The sequence below is a fragment of the Fundulus heteroclitus genome, chromosome 2, assembly GCF_011125445.2.
Source record: "Fundulus heteroclitus isolate FHET01 chromosome 2, MU-UCD_Fhet_4.1, whole genome shotgun sequence".
In the NCBI taxonomy this organism is placed as follows: domain Eukaryota; kingdom Metazoa; phylum Chordata; class Actinopteri; order Cyprinodontiformes; family Fundulidae; genus Fundulus; species Fundulus heteroclitus.
Genome location: NC_046362.1, coordinates 37,708,813 through 37,724,391, shown reverse-complemented (window position 1 = coordinate 37,724,391; position 15,579 = coordinate 37,708,813). Strand labels below are relative to the sequence as shown.

The 15,579-nt window shown below is 42.3% G+C and overlaps 1 protein-coding gene across 1 annotated transcript in view; it reads right to left on the bottom strand.

Annotated features, from left to right (window-relative positions):
- Positions 1-15,579, bottom strand: part of tmtc2b (transmembrane O-mannosyltransferase targeting cadherins 2b) — a 125,170-nt gene that overhangs the window by 27,826 nt on the left and 81,765 nt on the right. Inside the window, exons 3-7 of the mRNA XM_036126741.1 lie at positions 8,940-9,786; positions 7,141-7,255; positions 6,666-6,751; positions 4,239-4,423; positions 3,151-3,229 (exon numbers count right to left, since the gene is read on the bottom strand). Of these exons, the coding sequence (XP_035982634.1) occupies positions 3,151-3,229; positions 4,239-4,423; positions 6,666-6,751; positions 7,141-7,255; positions 8,940-9,786 (1,312 nt within the window). The remainder of the gene's footprint in view (positions 1-3,150; positions 3,230-4,238; positions 4,424-6,665; positions 6,752-7,140; positions 7,256-8,939; positions 9,787-15,579) is intronic.

The following is a 15,579-nucleotide window of genomic DNA, read 5'->3' as shown; positions in this document are numbered from 1 at the left end:
GACATTGATCCTTGTTGAACATAAAGTTCAACCAACAAGCAAGTCTATGTATTAAACTGATTGACCAGTACTTAATGCTATGTATGATTAAAACAAGTAATACAATTAGATTATCTCACTGCTGCAACTGTCTTCCCTTCCATGTGGAGGCAAACCCACTTTAAACATTTTACCAACAACTAATGGACGTGTCTGATTCCCTAATTGTTACATAGCCAAAAATTGCAGACTCTGCGATTTGGAAATTGCGTTTTTTAAAATCGCGATTATATTGAAAATGCAATTAATTGTTCAGCCCTAGTAAAAACCAAATAAAAAGACAAACTTCTGTGATTTAAATCACACAAAACCTTCGCTGTTTCCGGTCACAGTTTTTTAATGGCTTACTTCAAAAGGACTCTGCGTCCTTTTTATCTAGGACGGTGTTGACTGACGATCACATTTTAATTGCTAACATTCATGTGTGTAGTGAAACGGAGCCGCTAACCAGAGACTTTCTAAAGTCTTCTAACTAAACTCAGCCTGGAATGGACCACACCCTGGACTTAAATGGACTTGGACTGATGATTCTGATTATCTGGCCGTTTTATTTGACTGTAACCTTTTAAATCTGATCAGCCCACAGACGCTCTTCCCCCTGTGGGTTTTCCCCAGGATGGAGGTGTTGACGTGCTCCTGAATGGTTTTAAAGCTCTTTTTACTGGCATTTCAGACGATATTGCTCCTTCTAAATATAGACGCAGTAAAGCAGTCAGAGAACCACGGCTCAGCGATCACACACAGACGCACCTGCAGGCATGCCGAGAGAAAGTGGGAAATGGTTTCTTTAGAGATTTGGAGAAACTCAGGCTGCTGTCCACCTTGATAAAACTGGGTTTATTTCTAAGATTGGGTCTGAAAACAGTGAGAAGCCTCAGGTTTCACTCAGGGAAGTCTCTTCTGTGAGATTCATCTTCACTGACTCCTTCTGTGTCACTTTGTGAATCGGTTTTAAGGTTTTTTAGGGACAGACTCCGTGTTCTCGGGTCCTTTCCCTCTCATTCTACCTGATCCTCCCTTACCTCCTGCTTCTGCAGCGGTTTTCGACCAGTTTGATCGTGTCACTGTCTCTCAGTTGTTGAAGATATTAAAGAAGCCGACGCCTTCTTTCTATCCAGGTCATAGTTTCCTCCAGGACTACTCAAAGAAGTCTTCAGGGCTGTAGATCCCTGCATTGCTAATTTAATCGACACCTTTCTTTCTTAGGTTGTGCCCCGGCCGTTTAAAAAAAATATTGGGGTCCAACCTCGATCCTAATGTTCTGTTAAACTTTAGGCCTGTTTCAAAGTTGCTTTTTTTTTTTTTTGCTACTGCAGGAGCTTCTAAAGCTACACAGGATTACTGAAAAACTTCAGTCTGGCTTTGAATTGTCTCCTAGCAGAGAAACAGCTCCTCTGGTCTGCTTTTAACTGCAGACTCAGCAGATTCTGCTGCTTGCTTTTGACACGCTGGACCGTGATCTTTAATCAACCCTTAATTGGTTTTGCTCCTACCTGTCTGGCAAACGTTTTCTGTTCTGTTTGTTAAGTTTTTCTCCTTTGAAATTTGTTGCAATTTAGATTTTTGGCAAAACTATACAGCCCTATCCACAATTCAATCACAATTGCGATTTAATTTAGACTTTTCTCTGCATTAACCACAAGCAACAAAAATGCTCTGTAGATAAAGAACGTTTGATTCACTAATTGTTACATAGGCAAAAATTGCAGACATCTGTGATTTAGAAGTTGCATATTTTTAAAATTGTGATTATATTGCAAATGCGATGAATTGTTCAGCCCATTTTAGGACCTGTGATTTTCCCATTTACATTTGCTTGATTTGGGTTAAATTCGTAGGAAACACAATATGTCTTTTGATTGTTTAGCTGATAATCTGCAAATTAGTCTGTCTGCACAGAAACTGGTGAACTGTTTAAATAACATCAAAACTTGGATGGAGATATTTGTATGGAAATAAGACAGAGGTGGTTGTTTTTGAAAAAAAAAAACTGATTTAATACCAGGATGCAGTAGTGCTATTTATTCATCCTTTGAATTCTTTTAATTGTACTGCTGTCAAGAATCTTGGTGTTGTCTTAGATAACTGCTTCTAATCTGATAAACAGGTCAGTGCTGCGGTCCAGTCTATCTTTTATCATTTAAGGTTGATAAGCAAAATCATTTAATGTCTTATTTTATTTTAGGTTGTGGACCTGTGCAGCACTTTGGTCACCTTGGGTGTGTAAATGTTTCTGTAAATAGAGGAGGATTGTTTGAAAAGGCACATATTTACACCCATTTGATTAGTATTTGTTATAATTGTGTTTAAACCACCTAACTTGGGTCAAATGTTTAACAAGCTGATCTTTGCAGTAATTTTGGCCCATTCCGCTTTAGGATCAGGTTTATAGTTCATCTTGCTGTTTTCAGCTCTGGACACAAAGTTTCTGTGAGACTAAGGTCAGGGTTCTGTGATGGTGATACAAAACATGGATTTGGTTGTCCTTAAACCACTTTAATCCTAATCCCTGCTATGCTGAGGGACACTGTCCAATTAAAAGTGGTTTCCAAGCATTAAATTTCTGACTGATGTCTTGGAATGCTGCTCCAATATTTCCAAATAATGTTGTTTTTTTTCCCATCTATTTTGTGAAGTGCACCAGTCCCTCCTGAAGCAGAACCACCTGCCATGTCTGTACATCACAGCAGGAACGCTGTTCTCAGGATTACAAGCTTCCCTGTTTCTGCTCCAAGCGTAAGGATCGAAATTAAAGCCAGTTCTAGTTCCTCTAAACCACAGGGAAAGTCTTCAAAAACGTAGGTTTCTGTCCCAGCGGTTTTTTAATTCAATCGGTAATCCGGCTTTTTCTGTTGCTTTTGCAGTAACAGCTTCTTCCTCTCTAGGTTGTTACCAGCTTCTGCTGCGTCTTAACAACATCTTCAACTTTTGTTCTGGGTTTCATTCAATCATTTCCCATCAAAACACGTGTTTTTACTTGCATATAATAGTGTGTGTGTGAAAGCATGCATGAAATCAATAAAAAAAAGCTACTAAACGTGTTTAACTTTTATTTCGACCCATTTAGGGCAGCTTTTACAAAACGGCTCAAAAACAAAAAGCGGCACTCACCCAGCATGTTGTAAAGGCTCTGCGGTGCAAACTGTCTTGGCATTTTCTGTATTGCTTCTTTAAACATGGCGATAGCCTCCTGCGAATGAAACAAAGAGAGAAGAAAGAGACGACGGGGGATGTTTGTGTAAGAAAACAGCAGATAGACCGTGCAACATAAAACTGGCATCCGGACAATCTGAGTACGCAGCATGGAGGGGGGGGGGGGGTCTCCGGTCGGGTGGTTCGTACAGAGCTGAGCACAAAGGGTCTGCCCTGGGACAGCGAGAACAGTTATAGGATGAGGTACAGTGGATGTGGCGACCTCAGAGGACCCCGCAGTTTAAATGGTTGCAGGAACCCAAAAACTGCTTTTATTGCTGTGGTTAGAGGTCGGAGGAAGAGGGACCGCTTTCTGTCTCGAGCACGCCAACAATTTAGAAAGTCTTTTGTTGAATCAGCAGTACTGCCGCTGCCGTTGTGATTGAATCTACAGCATCACTGCTTATACACAATATAAATGTGCAGCTTGAGAAAAACGGCTATTTTAGATGGCCCAGCGGGTCTTTAGGGGCGTGAAACAGAGTGAATTTGTTAAGAACAGCCTGAGGCTTAACATGTGCAAACACAATGTCCCCTATGACAGAAGCAATTTAAAGAAATGTCAGTATAAAAGGCAAATGTTATCCTCGGTGTCCCCTGAAGGCTCCTGGAGCAGCTTCCTGCATTTTATCTCACTTTACTGGAGTTTTAAATTGTCCTTTATGTCGGCAACGAAGAGGACTCCTTCAACTCCCACAGAAGCCGGGGGACAATTTATCAGACAAACAGCCTCGCTTCTGGGTTCTCATATTTATAAAATACTCCAAGAAATAAAACAGATCTTCGCCGGTGTTAAAAATTATGACCGCAACATCCAGCAGATTTTAGAGGGAAGCTACGTGTTATTTACAGAATAAATAGGAAGCTTTAATTGCATAAAATCATTATTATTCATGTGATTTCTTTAAATAGAAATTTCTGACTCCTCTTTTGACAAAAAATGTAAGATCCAGAATATCTGTGCTGCACATTCTGCCTTGTGTGTGGAGGTGTGTTTGCATGCTCACCTCCTGCTGGCCCTGCTCATGCAGCAGCTTGCCCAGGTTGTACAGGCAGCTGGTGACCGAGCTCTTGTGGGCGTGCGGGTCCTTCAGGTTCTCGTCGGGGATGTCAGCGCAGGTCAGGAAGGTCCGCTTGGCCTCGTCCAGGCGGCCCTGGTTCATGAGGATGATGCCTGTGTTCAGGTAGGCCGCTGGTGAAGGAAACAAGCAGAACGTGTGGATAAGACACCCGGTTCCCGAGCTGCAGATGCTTTATTCGTTTAATTCATGCAACATACATGGATTAAATAGGAATCTAACTGGATCATATTGAGCTGAAGTGGATTGCCTGTTGCTGCAGCAGAAATTGACCTGTGTGTGTTTTTTGTGTAAAGGGCTCTGAGATGACTTGTGTGCATAAATAGATTGACCCGATCGCACTCAGCTCTGCGTGAGCTCAGTGATGGCTGTTTATTGATTTCCACAATCAAATCACATCACTCCCAGCTGTAAATCCATTCTCTGTGGTCAACAGCAGAATCCTTTTCTCAGTGCAACAACATTTCTATTCCTCCACCTCACATGATGGCTGAAAAAGGTTTGTGCATTTAATGAAAACAAACTTTTTTTATACAAAATGCCAATAAAATAAAATGGTTATAATAGTTTTCTGCAGTCTTCTTCCTTCTGTTTGCTGGTAGTCTCTGCATTTCTGTTTCAAACGGCAGATTTTCAGCCAAATCAGACAGGCTGACTCACTTTCTGTTTCTAAATCTTTTTAAACACATTATTTCTCCTTGGCTTTTAACTCAGTTTGAGAAGTTGGTTTTTATTTTTATTACCAGTATATATTTGAATTTTAGTATTTTTTTTCATTATTATGATAGTTTTGTTGTATTTTTGCTTGCTTGAACTGGAAAGCGTATTTCTGTATTTCATCCGTTTTTATTGGTGTACAGCACTTTGGTCATAGGTGTCATTTTTAAAGTGTTTTGTAAAGTGTTTGTGTTTATTGTATTGTTTTCTTGTCCTGAATGTGTGCATGCTTCCTATCTTTACAATCCAATATATACGTGAAAACATCCTCTTCTCAGGTAATGACACAATAGTGTGGATTAAATCTATTTTATATCATATTGTTATTTTTTTTTTTTCCTGCAGAACAACTAGAGGGGGCGGGGGGGGGGGGGTTGTGCAAAATTACAAGTGGAATCCAAATGCAACACCTCGGGGGTTGATAAAGTGAACAACAAGTGCTTGTTTGTGAATTATAACTTGAATTATAACTGAAACTTGAAGCTATTGAAACTTTCCAGTTTGTTAGTTGCAGCATTATGTTTAGACTCTTGAACTTATGTCTGATTAATCAAAGATGAGATCTTCTGATCAATACCTGCTGGGTGAGTAATTAGTCTCAGTGGACCTTCGTCTTGAAAAAAGGCCCGCTGGTTAGAATAAATAAACTGGATACTTCAGATCAATGTGAGATAGCATCACCCTGAAGTTAAAGGAGAGGGGTGGGAAAAGAAACAGTTTCCTCCTGTTTTTATTCCCTTCTGCACACTTTCTGACTCCTCCTTTGGTTTTAGATTTCCTTCTACATCTCAACACATTTTCAGTCTTATCGGTTCCGCATGAACTTCTCGGAAAGCCCTTTCCTTTGGGAAGACTTGCGAGGGGGCACATGAAACACAGAAATAGAAAATGAAGTCTGTTTCATTTCCCAAAGTATGGTGTGAATGGTGTTATCAGAGAACAAGGTGTCGAGTGAATGAAATCCCAACAATGCGCCCTAGTTAGCTCGCAATTAGCCGGTGAGTAATGGCTTAACCTTAAAAGGAAAACTTTAACTGTCACATTAACATTCAAAATGTCAGCTACTCAGGGTGAGTAATTAAGCCTGCTATCAGCTACCACAGATTGGATAATTGCATGCTGAATTAGAATTTCCCAGTTTAATCGCGAACTTGATTAGAGGCTCAATCAATCCAGCGGAGAAAGGATGAGATGTTCAGGACTATCTGTTTATCTGTCATTGACCGACGCCTGGAGCCGCGGGGAAGCTGATTTATCAGGTGATGAAGGAAAACTGTGAGCAGTTCATGTAGAAATGTTGGAGCAGAGGTTGACTTTTATTAGGAAGCTAGAATGAGGCGTGAAACCTGAAAATGCCCAGAATCAAAAGGATGTCGGAGGAATAAAAGCAACAAGAGGAGCCTGAATTCATTGTAAGTGACATCATGCATTCCCTCGATCTGTTGACATAACCGGGCTTTGAAAGCTGGTCACACAGCTGCGCCCGGATGCTTAATTCAGCCGTAGACCCGCTGCCCTCTGCGATCCATTACTTTCCCTTTACATAACCACAGGCTTTGTTCACTGTTGCCTGGACACAGCGCAGCCGCAACCACCAGGGCTGGAGGTTGTCAATAAAAAGAGGAGAGTCGTACTTACAAGCCAGCGTTGGCCGGCTCCCAATGGCCAGCTTATAGTAGCGGAGCGCCTCTGAGAACTTGTTGCTTTCCTGCAGCAGCAAACCGCTGGACCAGACAAAGAGAAATCCCAGGGAGATGTGAGACAGTTTAGAGCTTAGAGCTTCTATTTGGAGCTCAAACACAGACAGAGGCAGCTGATCAGAGAGCAAAGCACAGAAAGCTGAGCGCTGTTTGCAGACGAGTCGACGTTCTCCGTTTCTGCTCAGACTAAAACAGCATCATTAATACCGCTGTCAGGAGAACAACACTTTGGGGAATAGGAGACAGGAGGGCCGTTCCTCTGAGGGAACAGCTGGGATCAATGAGCCGCCATCTCCAGTTCTTTAGCCACGTTACCAAGAGACCAACACATCCAGTTTGTGACAGAAAATGGACAGAAAGCAGAGGAAACTAACTGCGACCAGCTCAGAAATGGTTAGGTAATGGATACTCACAGGTTATACAGCATGTCGGCCATGTTGCTGCGATAATACAGAGCGTTTCTGTAGGCCTGCTCAGCCTCGTCCATCTTCCCCTGGCTCTTCAGAACATTGCCAAGGTTGCCCCACGCTGTCGGGTTATAAGAAAAGATCAGATAACAGCAGGATGGACCATTTCAGTAGTTAAGATTACATTAGTTAACCTGCTGGCATCTCAGGTTTAATGTTTTAACGTCTAAAAAGATGCAGTTGTGCTGCAGCGGGTGTTCTCACACCAAACGGCTCTCTGGGGGAGCTCCATGCAGAAAAAAAGCTGCGTTCTCCGGTGATTGTGGTTGAAAAGAAGACCACCGCGGTGGAACTGAAGAACTAAATGAGGTGGGCTTTAACAGCGTGGAGCAGTAACGGACAGCTGATGTAAGGTTTTTCCACAGAATATAGTAGAAAATAACATGCTGGGGTGCAAAAGAGATCTTTAGTAAGTGTAAAATAAAAGTATGTTGAAACATAATGATTGATATTAATTGAGTCAGTAATAATTTCATTTTAAAGTAAGATCTAAGCTCCATAAAACTCTGGATATTACATTAAACCACAATATTTAACAGAAACAAAGAGGGTTTTTCTTCTTTTATACTGATGTCCTCAGTGGGAAGGACTGCCTGTCAGTTTGTGTCATGAAGTAATGAGCAGCTGATAATTAAAGGGAAGATAAAATCCTAAACCATGGCTGGATTGTTTACAGGTGCTACATGAACAGTTTTCATTATAGTTGATGTTCTGTGTGCAATATAATAATAGCAAAGGACTGCTTGGATGCAGCATTTGTTAGATTATATCTCCAGTGCCATGCATGAAAATTCTGCAGGCCAGTAATATATCTGCTGGATAGACTCTCAGTGACGTTTGAGACTTACTTAAACAAAGGTTAATCAGATCATTATTGTCTCATTGTTCAGGAACAGTACCACAATTATATTATGTATTAATTACATGTTTCGCTGATATCCTGCAGCCCTATTTTCATTCATAGCTTTTCCTCCTGTGCGTTTGGAATCTAATGAGCATTTAGTATCAATAAGAAGTTTTAAAAAACAATCCAAGCTTCCTACATTCAGCAATAAATCCAGAATAATCTGTTTTCTTAGCCACCATTTATCACTTTTCCTATTTGAAAAAGGTCCTGTGGACTCCAGCAATCCAAACAGTTTGTGCGTGTCTGGTGTTGGGCTCTTTTCAAATCTCATATTAGCTTTGTTGAATGTGAGGCGGGACATTGCTGCTACCGTGCTGGCCTGCCAAAGCAAACAGCTGTCATGCCTCAGCTGCGCTGCAGAATCTGAAAGGGAAATTAGCAAACCCAACGCGTCCTTCTGTTCCTCTGCTCAGCAGCTCCGCAAACGTAGCTTTGGGTGTAAATCTGCGTCCGATTACTTCGACCGCGTTCTGAATATTTTATGGCCGGCTGAATGTGACGGACGGGGATCGGTAAGTTAAAGGCAGGTGAATAATATCGCATACAGGATTTGTTTGGGCTACTTTTACTCCCTGTGCACCAAGACCTCAGTCTACTCTCAGGTGATCCTGAGCGATGGAGACATCTCGAAGTAGATTCACTTTAAATTATTTAGTGCAGAGATAAACTGATAGAGATGGTGCACAATGAAACATTCAACATCTAAGGACCTGCTCCAGTTATTCATGCAATAAAATGCAATGTGGTGGGTGCACAGATGTCTGTAAAAAGTCTATGTGCTTGGGTTTAAGCAGACGTATAAAACATGGTCTAAGCATGCAGGACAGCAGAGTCTTACCCTTCGCAGGATTGACATAAATCCCTGACTTGTAGAGCATCTCCTCGTTCTGCCAGTCCTGATTCCTCACAACGGTTTTCACCCCAAACAGTACGACCAGCGCTCCGCTGCAGAACAGCAAGGCTCTCCTGGAGGAGCTGCGTCGAAGCCGGATGTGCAGGCACCTCAGCCCCGCAGCAACCAGCAGGCAAAAGCCCATGCTGGGGATGTACAGCACCCGCTCTGCTATCACAAAGCCCACGTAGAAAAACAGGTTGGTGGCAGGTAAAAAAGGGATGGCCAGGAGGCCCAGGGAGAAAGCCACCACGTTCTCAGTGGTTGGCAGTGAAGTCCTGCTTTCATAGTGGCTTCTGGTTCCGTTCTGCGTCACAACATTATTGGTGTCTGTGTGCGAGCTGCTCGCCTGTTCGTGGCTGTTGCCCTGGTAACTGTGTCCGTTACTGTTCCCGTTCCTGCCATTAACATAATGGTGACTTTTCCCATTGCTGTCCCTGGTCTTGTTGGTTGAGTGCGTCCACACGCCAAACCAACCGAGCAAAAGCAACCCCAGGTAGAAGATAACCGTTTGGATGTTCCTCAAGTCGGTGAGGCTCCTGACCAGAGGCAGCGCATCCATCGACCAATCAAAACTCAGCGTATCCGGGCAGAGGAGGAGCCAAAAGTTGACGGTGGGCAGGTAGGAGAAGGTCAGAGTCCTGGCGAGGGGCGACGGCGAGTCAGCCGCCGGGTTGTCAGAGTTGGAGAAGTTTGGGGGCTTGTTGCCCATCCAGGAGAAGCGGCACGCCAGTAAGACGACCCCCCACAGCGCCAACAGAAGCACATTCAGCAGCAGGTGGTGGTTCCTCCTCTGTTTGACACAAAAACACAGAGAACCGGATCAAACATTTAGTCCCCCTGTGAAAAGGAACCTCTACAGGAAGCCATGCAGCCAGGTCCGCTAACATCAGGGTCATTCTTAAAACTGCAACGTTAATACATCAACTGTCTGGTCCTCGTTTCATATGGACAATCTGGCTCACTCCCCAGGGTGTAAATCAGACCAGAGACACTTTTCTGTTGCCCCCCCCCCCCCCCCCCCCCCGTTATACACAGAGTAAACACACAAACACAAAAAGCGTCTGGCTAACATGAGTAAATTTAGTTTAATACCAGGTATTAAATATTCACTTATATACATAAAAGCCTTTTATTTATTTATTCATTTTCTTTCGCTTTCTTTCTTCAGGTATCACATTACACATGTCAGCTTAAATAATAATACATATAATTTAGCAATGGTATCAAGGTGTTACACGATTGTATCTGTTGCTTTATGTCTGTTGGTTGTGCTGTTCTTTTTGTGTCTCTTTCCAGGTGACGGAGCAGACGGAGGACGTTTTATCATTCTCTTCCTTTTATCTCTTCTTTCTTTCACCTTTTCTCTTTCTTTTTTTTCTCTTCTTGTTCTTCCTTTACTCTCCTACTTTTCCATTGTAGTGTCCATATAATTTGAAATTCTCCCTGCAGGAATCACAATAAAGCTATTTACATGCATAAATCAAGTGGAGCATTATGGTGAAAGCTGTTTGCTCCACTTGTGAAAGTAAAATCTGTCGAGCTCTATTTGGCATTAAGATATCAATTCTTATTGCCACATTGCTAGACAGGACACTGGGGAAAAAAAAGTAAATTTATTTTGTTTTTACTAATTCTTTTTGGCTCTAAATTAAAAGGCTACTGTAGAGGTCTGGACTGCATTTAATTATTTATCGATCTAAATCTAAAATACATATATTGACCAACTCTGAACTGGATTATTCTACGCTGGACTGAGAGATTTTAAAACACAAATTTGTAAAATGGCCGGTAACCTTTTCTTAGATGGGTCTCAGTATTCATGGAGGAACTTCCACCACTGGTCTCACATTGATTTAAAGTCCAAACAGCGCAGATACATTACAGAGTAAATATCCTAATTAATTTACAGATCGCTGCTGATGGAGGAACCTGGACGCATGTGGCAGCCTGGGCTCGGCCTGCTGCTCTTTATTAAAACCAGAACATTTACAGTGAATCAATTCACTGATTGTTTGAAATAAAAGTGAACAGCGGATCTTTTCTTTACAACATTTTCCCCCTCAGCTTCATGTCCTCCGCAGACATAACAAAACAAGCGCAGCTATAGGAGCTCCAGTCGTCACAACACAGACTTGATTTTCAACACTCTCTCAAATGTGTGGAAATATTGACGACATATTTACGTTGTGTTTGGTTGTTGAAGAACTCGCTGGCAGAGCGCTGAAAGATAAGCCAATAAATTTCTCCACGAGCCTCTTCCTGTGTTTGTGACTTTCCCAAAGAGTTCAAACTAACGGCAAAATGTGCAAAAGTACAAACATTGTTTAAGTTTAAATCTCTGGGGGATGATACCTATAATTCAAGATATACAGCAATATTCAATGATTTATAAAATGCATATTATGACATTTTAAATGTTGTTAATCTTAACTAACAGCACACTGGTTTTGGTGCTGAACATGTAACGGTTCTGGTTCTGCTTTCCCACAGAGCTCAGCTCCGTCTCATCCGTGTTCATAAACACGGCAGCAGCACAGCTTCGGGGCTGTACTATTGATCGCCTTGTCATTTACAGATGGCGTCCGTAACGAGGGGCATCATTAACCTTTGAGGACAGCGCCTGTCGGTTAATAATCGCTGCCAATGCTGGGATCCGACGCCTGGAAGGGAATTAGTCCAGAGACGCCAGAGAAAACGGCGAGAACAAGCCGCTTATTTCATGCACTTCCTGAAACGCTGAACGGAGATGGCGTATTCTGGAGGTACGTTGCTGCTGGTACACCGTATCTATATGAATTTATGGAAAATGTCACAAACATAACACATAAGAAAGGTCAGGTCTGTCAGAAGCTTCAGGACGACCAGCGATCCAGCATCTCATGAAGATCATGAATGAGGAAGCTGTTCCGTTCCTTAGCAACAAAAGCGTGTTGTTTCAGTCCACATAAGTGATCCTCAATTTCAGGTAATATTATATTCAGGACTGAGTAAATAAAGGAATCTCTTGTCCAAAGTAAAAATAAGTCTGGGTTTTGGTGAGTTTCACAAACAGAATAAACTCTGGGTTTAGACAGATATTCTTTGAATGTTACAAAAGAACGAAATATGGCACTTTCTGTTCAGGAAAGTCACACTTTCTGAATAATAGGAGAAAAGAAGAATAAATGTTGACGGACAATTTGCATAAAAGTGGAGCGAGAGATGAATAAAGCATCTATGCCTATCACTGATATGGATGTAATAAAATAAACTCACTCCAACCTGAACAAATGTTTAATTTTCCATAATTGTATATCGTGTAATGCTCAAATAGGTTAGAAAATAACATATATTATGAATATTATGCAGATTTTATACATGTGCAATAAAGGATAAAGGCTTAGTTCATTTGTTTAGGTAAAACATCCTAATACCTGCATCAACACTGAAATCTATGGTTGTCTATGTTTATTTATGGTTATCATAAAACACCTGCGTATGCCACAAGTTTCACATAGGTCAGTAATATGAACAAAAGCGGTCTTCATTGTAAAATAATTACACAATTACATGTCAATAAACTTCCAAAGCCGGGGTCACCAACATGGTGACCGAGGACCACATCTTCTATAAAAAAAAAAATCACAATCCACCAATGAGCTGCATCTAAAACTTTATTTTATTATGTTAATCTTTCCAGTTTTTTCATGCTTGCATTTATATAGATTTAAAAATTACAATATCTATAAAAATCACGAAAAAGCCTTAAAGTTCTGACATTTATTGCAAAAAGAGAAGAGCTGTTTGCTTATACTACATAAATCACCTAAACTGAACCTGTTTGACAGCAGGAAGTAGGCTAAAACATCTCGTTTAAATCTCTGATTTATAAAACCTCTCAGATATTTGTTGTTTAACTGAAAATTCACCAAAAATATGTTTGAAACATATTAAAAAAGCTCAACAATGTCCTCCTGTGCAGCTGTGAGCAGGTCAGCATAAAGGGATGACATGAATTGGTCCAGGAGGCCCAGAAGCTGCACTTTGAGCAGAGTTCACCAGCGAGGCTTCTGGGACAGAGTTAATACACCTCAGGGCCTGATTCTGGGATATCCAGCTCAGATTTACAAGGATTTTCACCTGGATCCCAGAACCACTGGCAGCTCCAAACACAAGCTTACCGGAAACCACTCTGTGGGAATTTCATCTATTCTGGACAATATTTCACTGAAACCGTTAAGTTCAGCAGAGAGCACAATTTCAGGATCCTAACCCTGATCTCCACTCTGCTCACGACTAATCTGTACTGTCCCTTTAATTCTGCAAACCTGTGCAGCTGCTGCCGTATGAGCGCAGCCATGACGGAGCATTTTTATTTCAATCGTGCGTTTTTGCATGTTGGAGTTGCTGGCAGTGCTGCCACCGGTGATCTTCTGGAACCGCTCCCAATCAGACTCACTCAGAGCTGGCTTAGTGACAAACAGATATGTCACCCCGACTCCTCCCAGGCTCAGCAGGCACTCGCACGCTGCCATCTAAACTGCTTCCATATGCCAGCAGTACTGAGGACTGAGGGCACGTTTCGTTTAAAATTAATGTGCTGCATTTGAACATTTCCTTTTTTGTGTAAAAGAAAGTCTTTGAGCAGCAGTGAAAACATAAAAAAAAAACAACTTTGATTGCTTGAGTCCACAGTCGTGACCTCAGCGGCGCTGATCAGGGCTTACTTCACCAAATGCTCTGACGTGCAAAGGAAAATAAAAGGTGACAGCAAACAACAGACTGGCTGCATTGTTCCAGGAGACTAATGAGACACGTACTACAGAGACAACACCATCCCGATGTGTATTTTCTCATGAATGAGTAATCTTGTGCATCCTCCAGTTAAATATCTCCCCGTTCAGCCACCAGCCAGCAGCTTCCTAAGTGCTGCAGCTCTATTATGCAAGAAAACCCCGGCAGTCCAGCTTTGTGTCTTTTGTCAATAATCCAGTTTAGTCTGAAATAAGTGGTTTAGCACAACCCCAGGGGAGGTATGGGAACAGAGTTTTTTTCATCTCTTTCATGCTTCCAGTACATTCAGTTCTAAACTGATACAATTTAAGCTTTATTTGGCATGCGAGTGAAAAAAAAAAATCCCTGGAGATGAAATGCAAAGCAGGCCAATTAAGGGAAACCCTGTTTTGTGTCTTTTCCCGCCTCTTCTAGCTGCTGCTGTTGTGTTTCTTCTAGCTGCACCTTGTTTGCTCTGTGCAAAGGCTGCTGGAAAAACAAAACGCAAAGAGCTCAGAGAGAAAATTCATTACCTTAGAGAAGATTTTACCATCGTGCACCTTTATTTATTTATTTATTTTTAAGATAATTGGAGGCTGTGCCATACACGCACAGCACAATCCATCACGGCGCACATCTAACGAGCCAATCAAAGTGCAGGACCATGCCTGGCTCCCACTCCAGAGGACACCTGAGAGGGGATCCTGAGAGAGAAATGGCACGTCTGACCTATCCCCTCCTCTTCATCTTTACTGAAATCAATTGTCTACAGAGGGTCTTTCATCAAGATCCTGCCTTCCACTGATAGACTTGTAATGGAAGTGAGAATGAGCTCAGGGAACCAATCAAGCAGTATTACCACCTTCAAAGCCCTCAGACGCAGGCCCACATAGACACAAAGGAAGCTCAGATTTAGTAAGCACGCCACATTCCCCTGAACGTCTGCATAAATCTTTCTGTGGGTGTGATGGATGGATATAAAGTCAGCTTTTGTCCTTGCTGCCTAACCGCAGCAACAGCTAATCTAGCCTGAACCACAAATTCTCCATCTATCTCCTCCTTATCAGCCACAGCTGCTGTGATCCTCAGAGACAGCAGAGCACCTTCGGCTGGAAAAGCCGATTCTTCGCCAGCCAAACAAGATAAGGGTCTAATTATTAATTTCCCAACATGTGTTTAGGATTAGCAGCAGCTGGCACATGGAAACCTCGTGTAAATATGTTTTTACAGTTTGCGCAGGATATGGCAGCTTTTCTGACAACCTCCGTTAATTATTCAGATACGGCTGGCATTGATCGGGAACGACATAAAACAGCCCTGAGCTGTTGAAGCAAAGACGTTTCTGAACCCGGTGAAGGTGTGCTGTGTTATCTACCACCAGGATCTTAGCTGCACGTCCTTCAAGTTCAACCACAGTTGCTGGATTTGATACCAATCTGGGAGACTTGGAGGCCGACTCAACACCTCAAACATCTGGTGGTGCTCCTGAAGCCATTCCTGACCCATTTCAGGCTTGGAGCAGGAGGCCAGATGCATTAGGGAATACCACCTCCATGGAAGGACATGCATGGTCTGCCCTGGTGCTTACAGGTAGAACATGTTATTGTGACGTGGACATGGACGGCATGGCCCAATCTTTCCCATCAGATCATTGTCCAAACCATCACACTGAGTTTTCCAGAGTGCTGTGCATTCCCTCCAGGAGAACCTGGTGCAGCCAGCCGTCCATGTAGCTCTGTGGTCCAGTTCTGATATTTTCTCCTTGATGCTTTCAGCAGTGGAGATGGGTCAGGGTAGGCATCCTGACTGTCTGCACTGTGTATTCAGACAC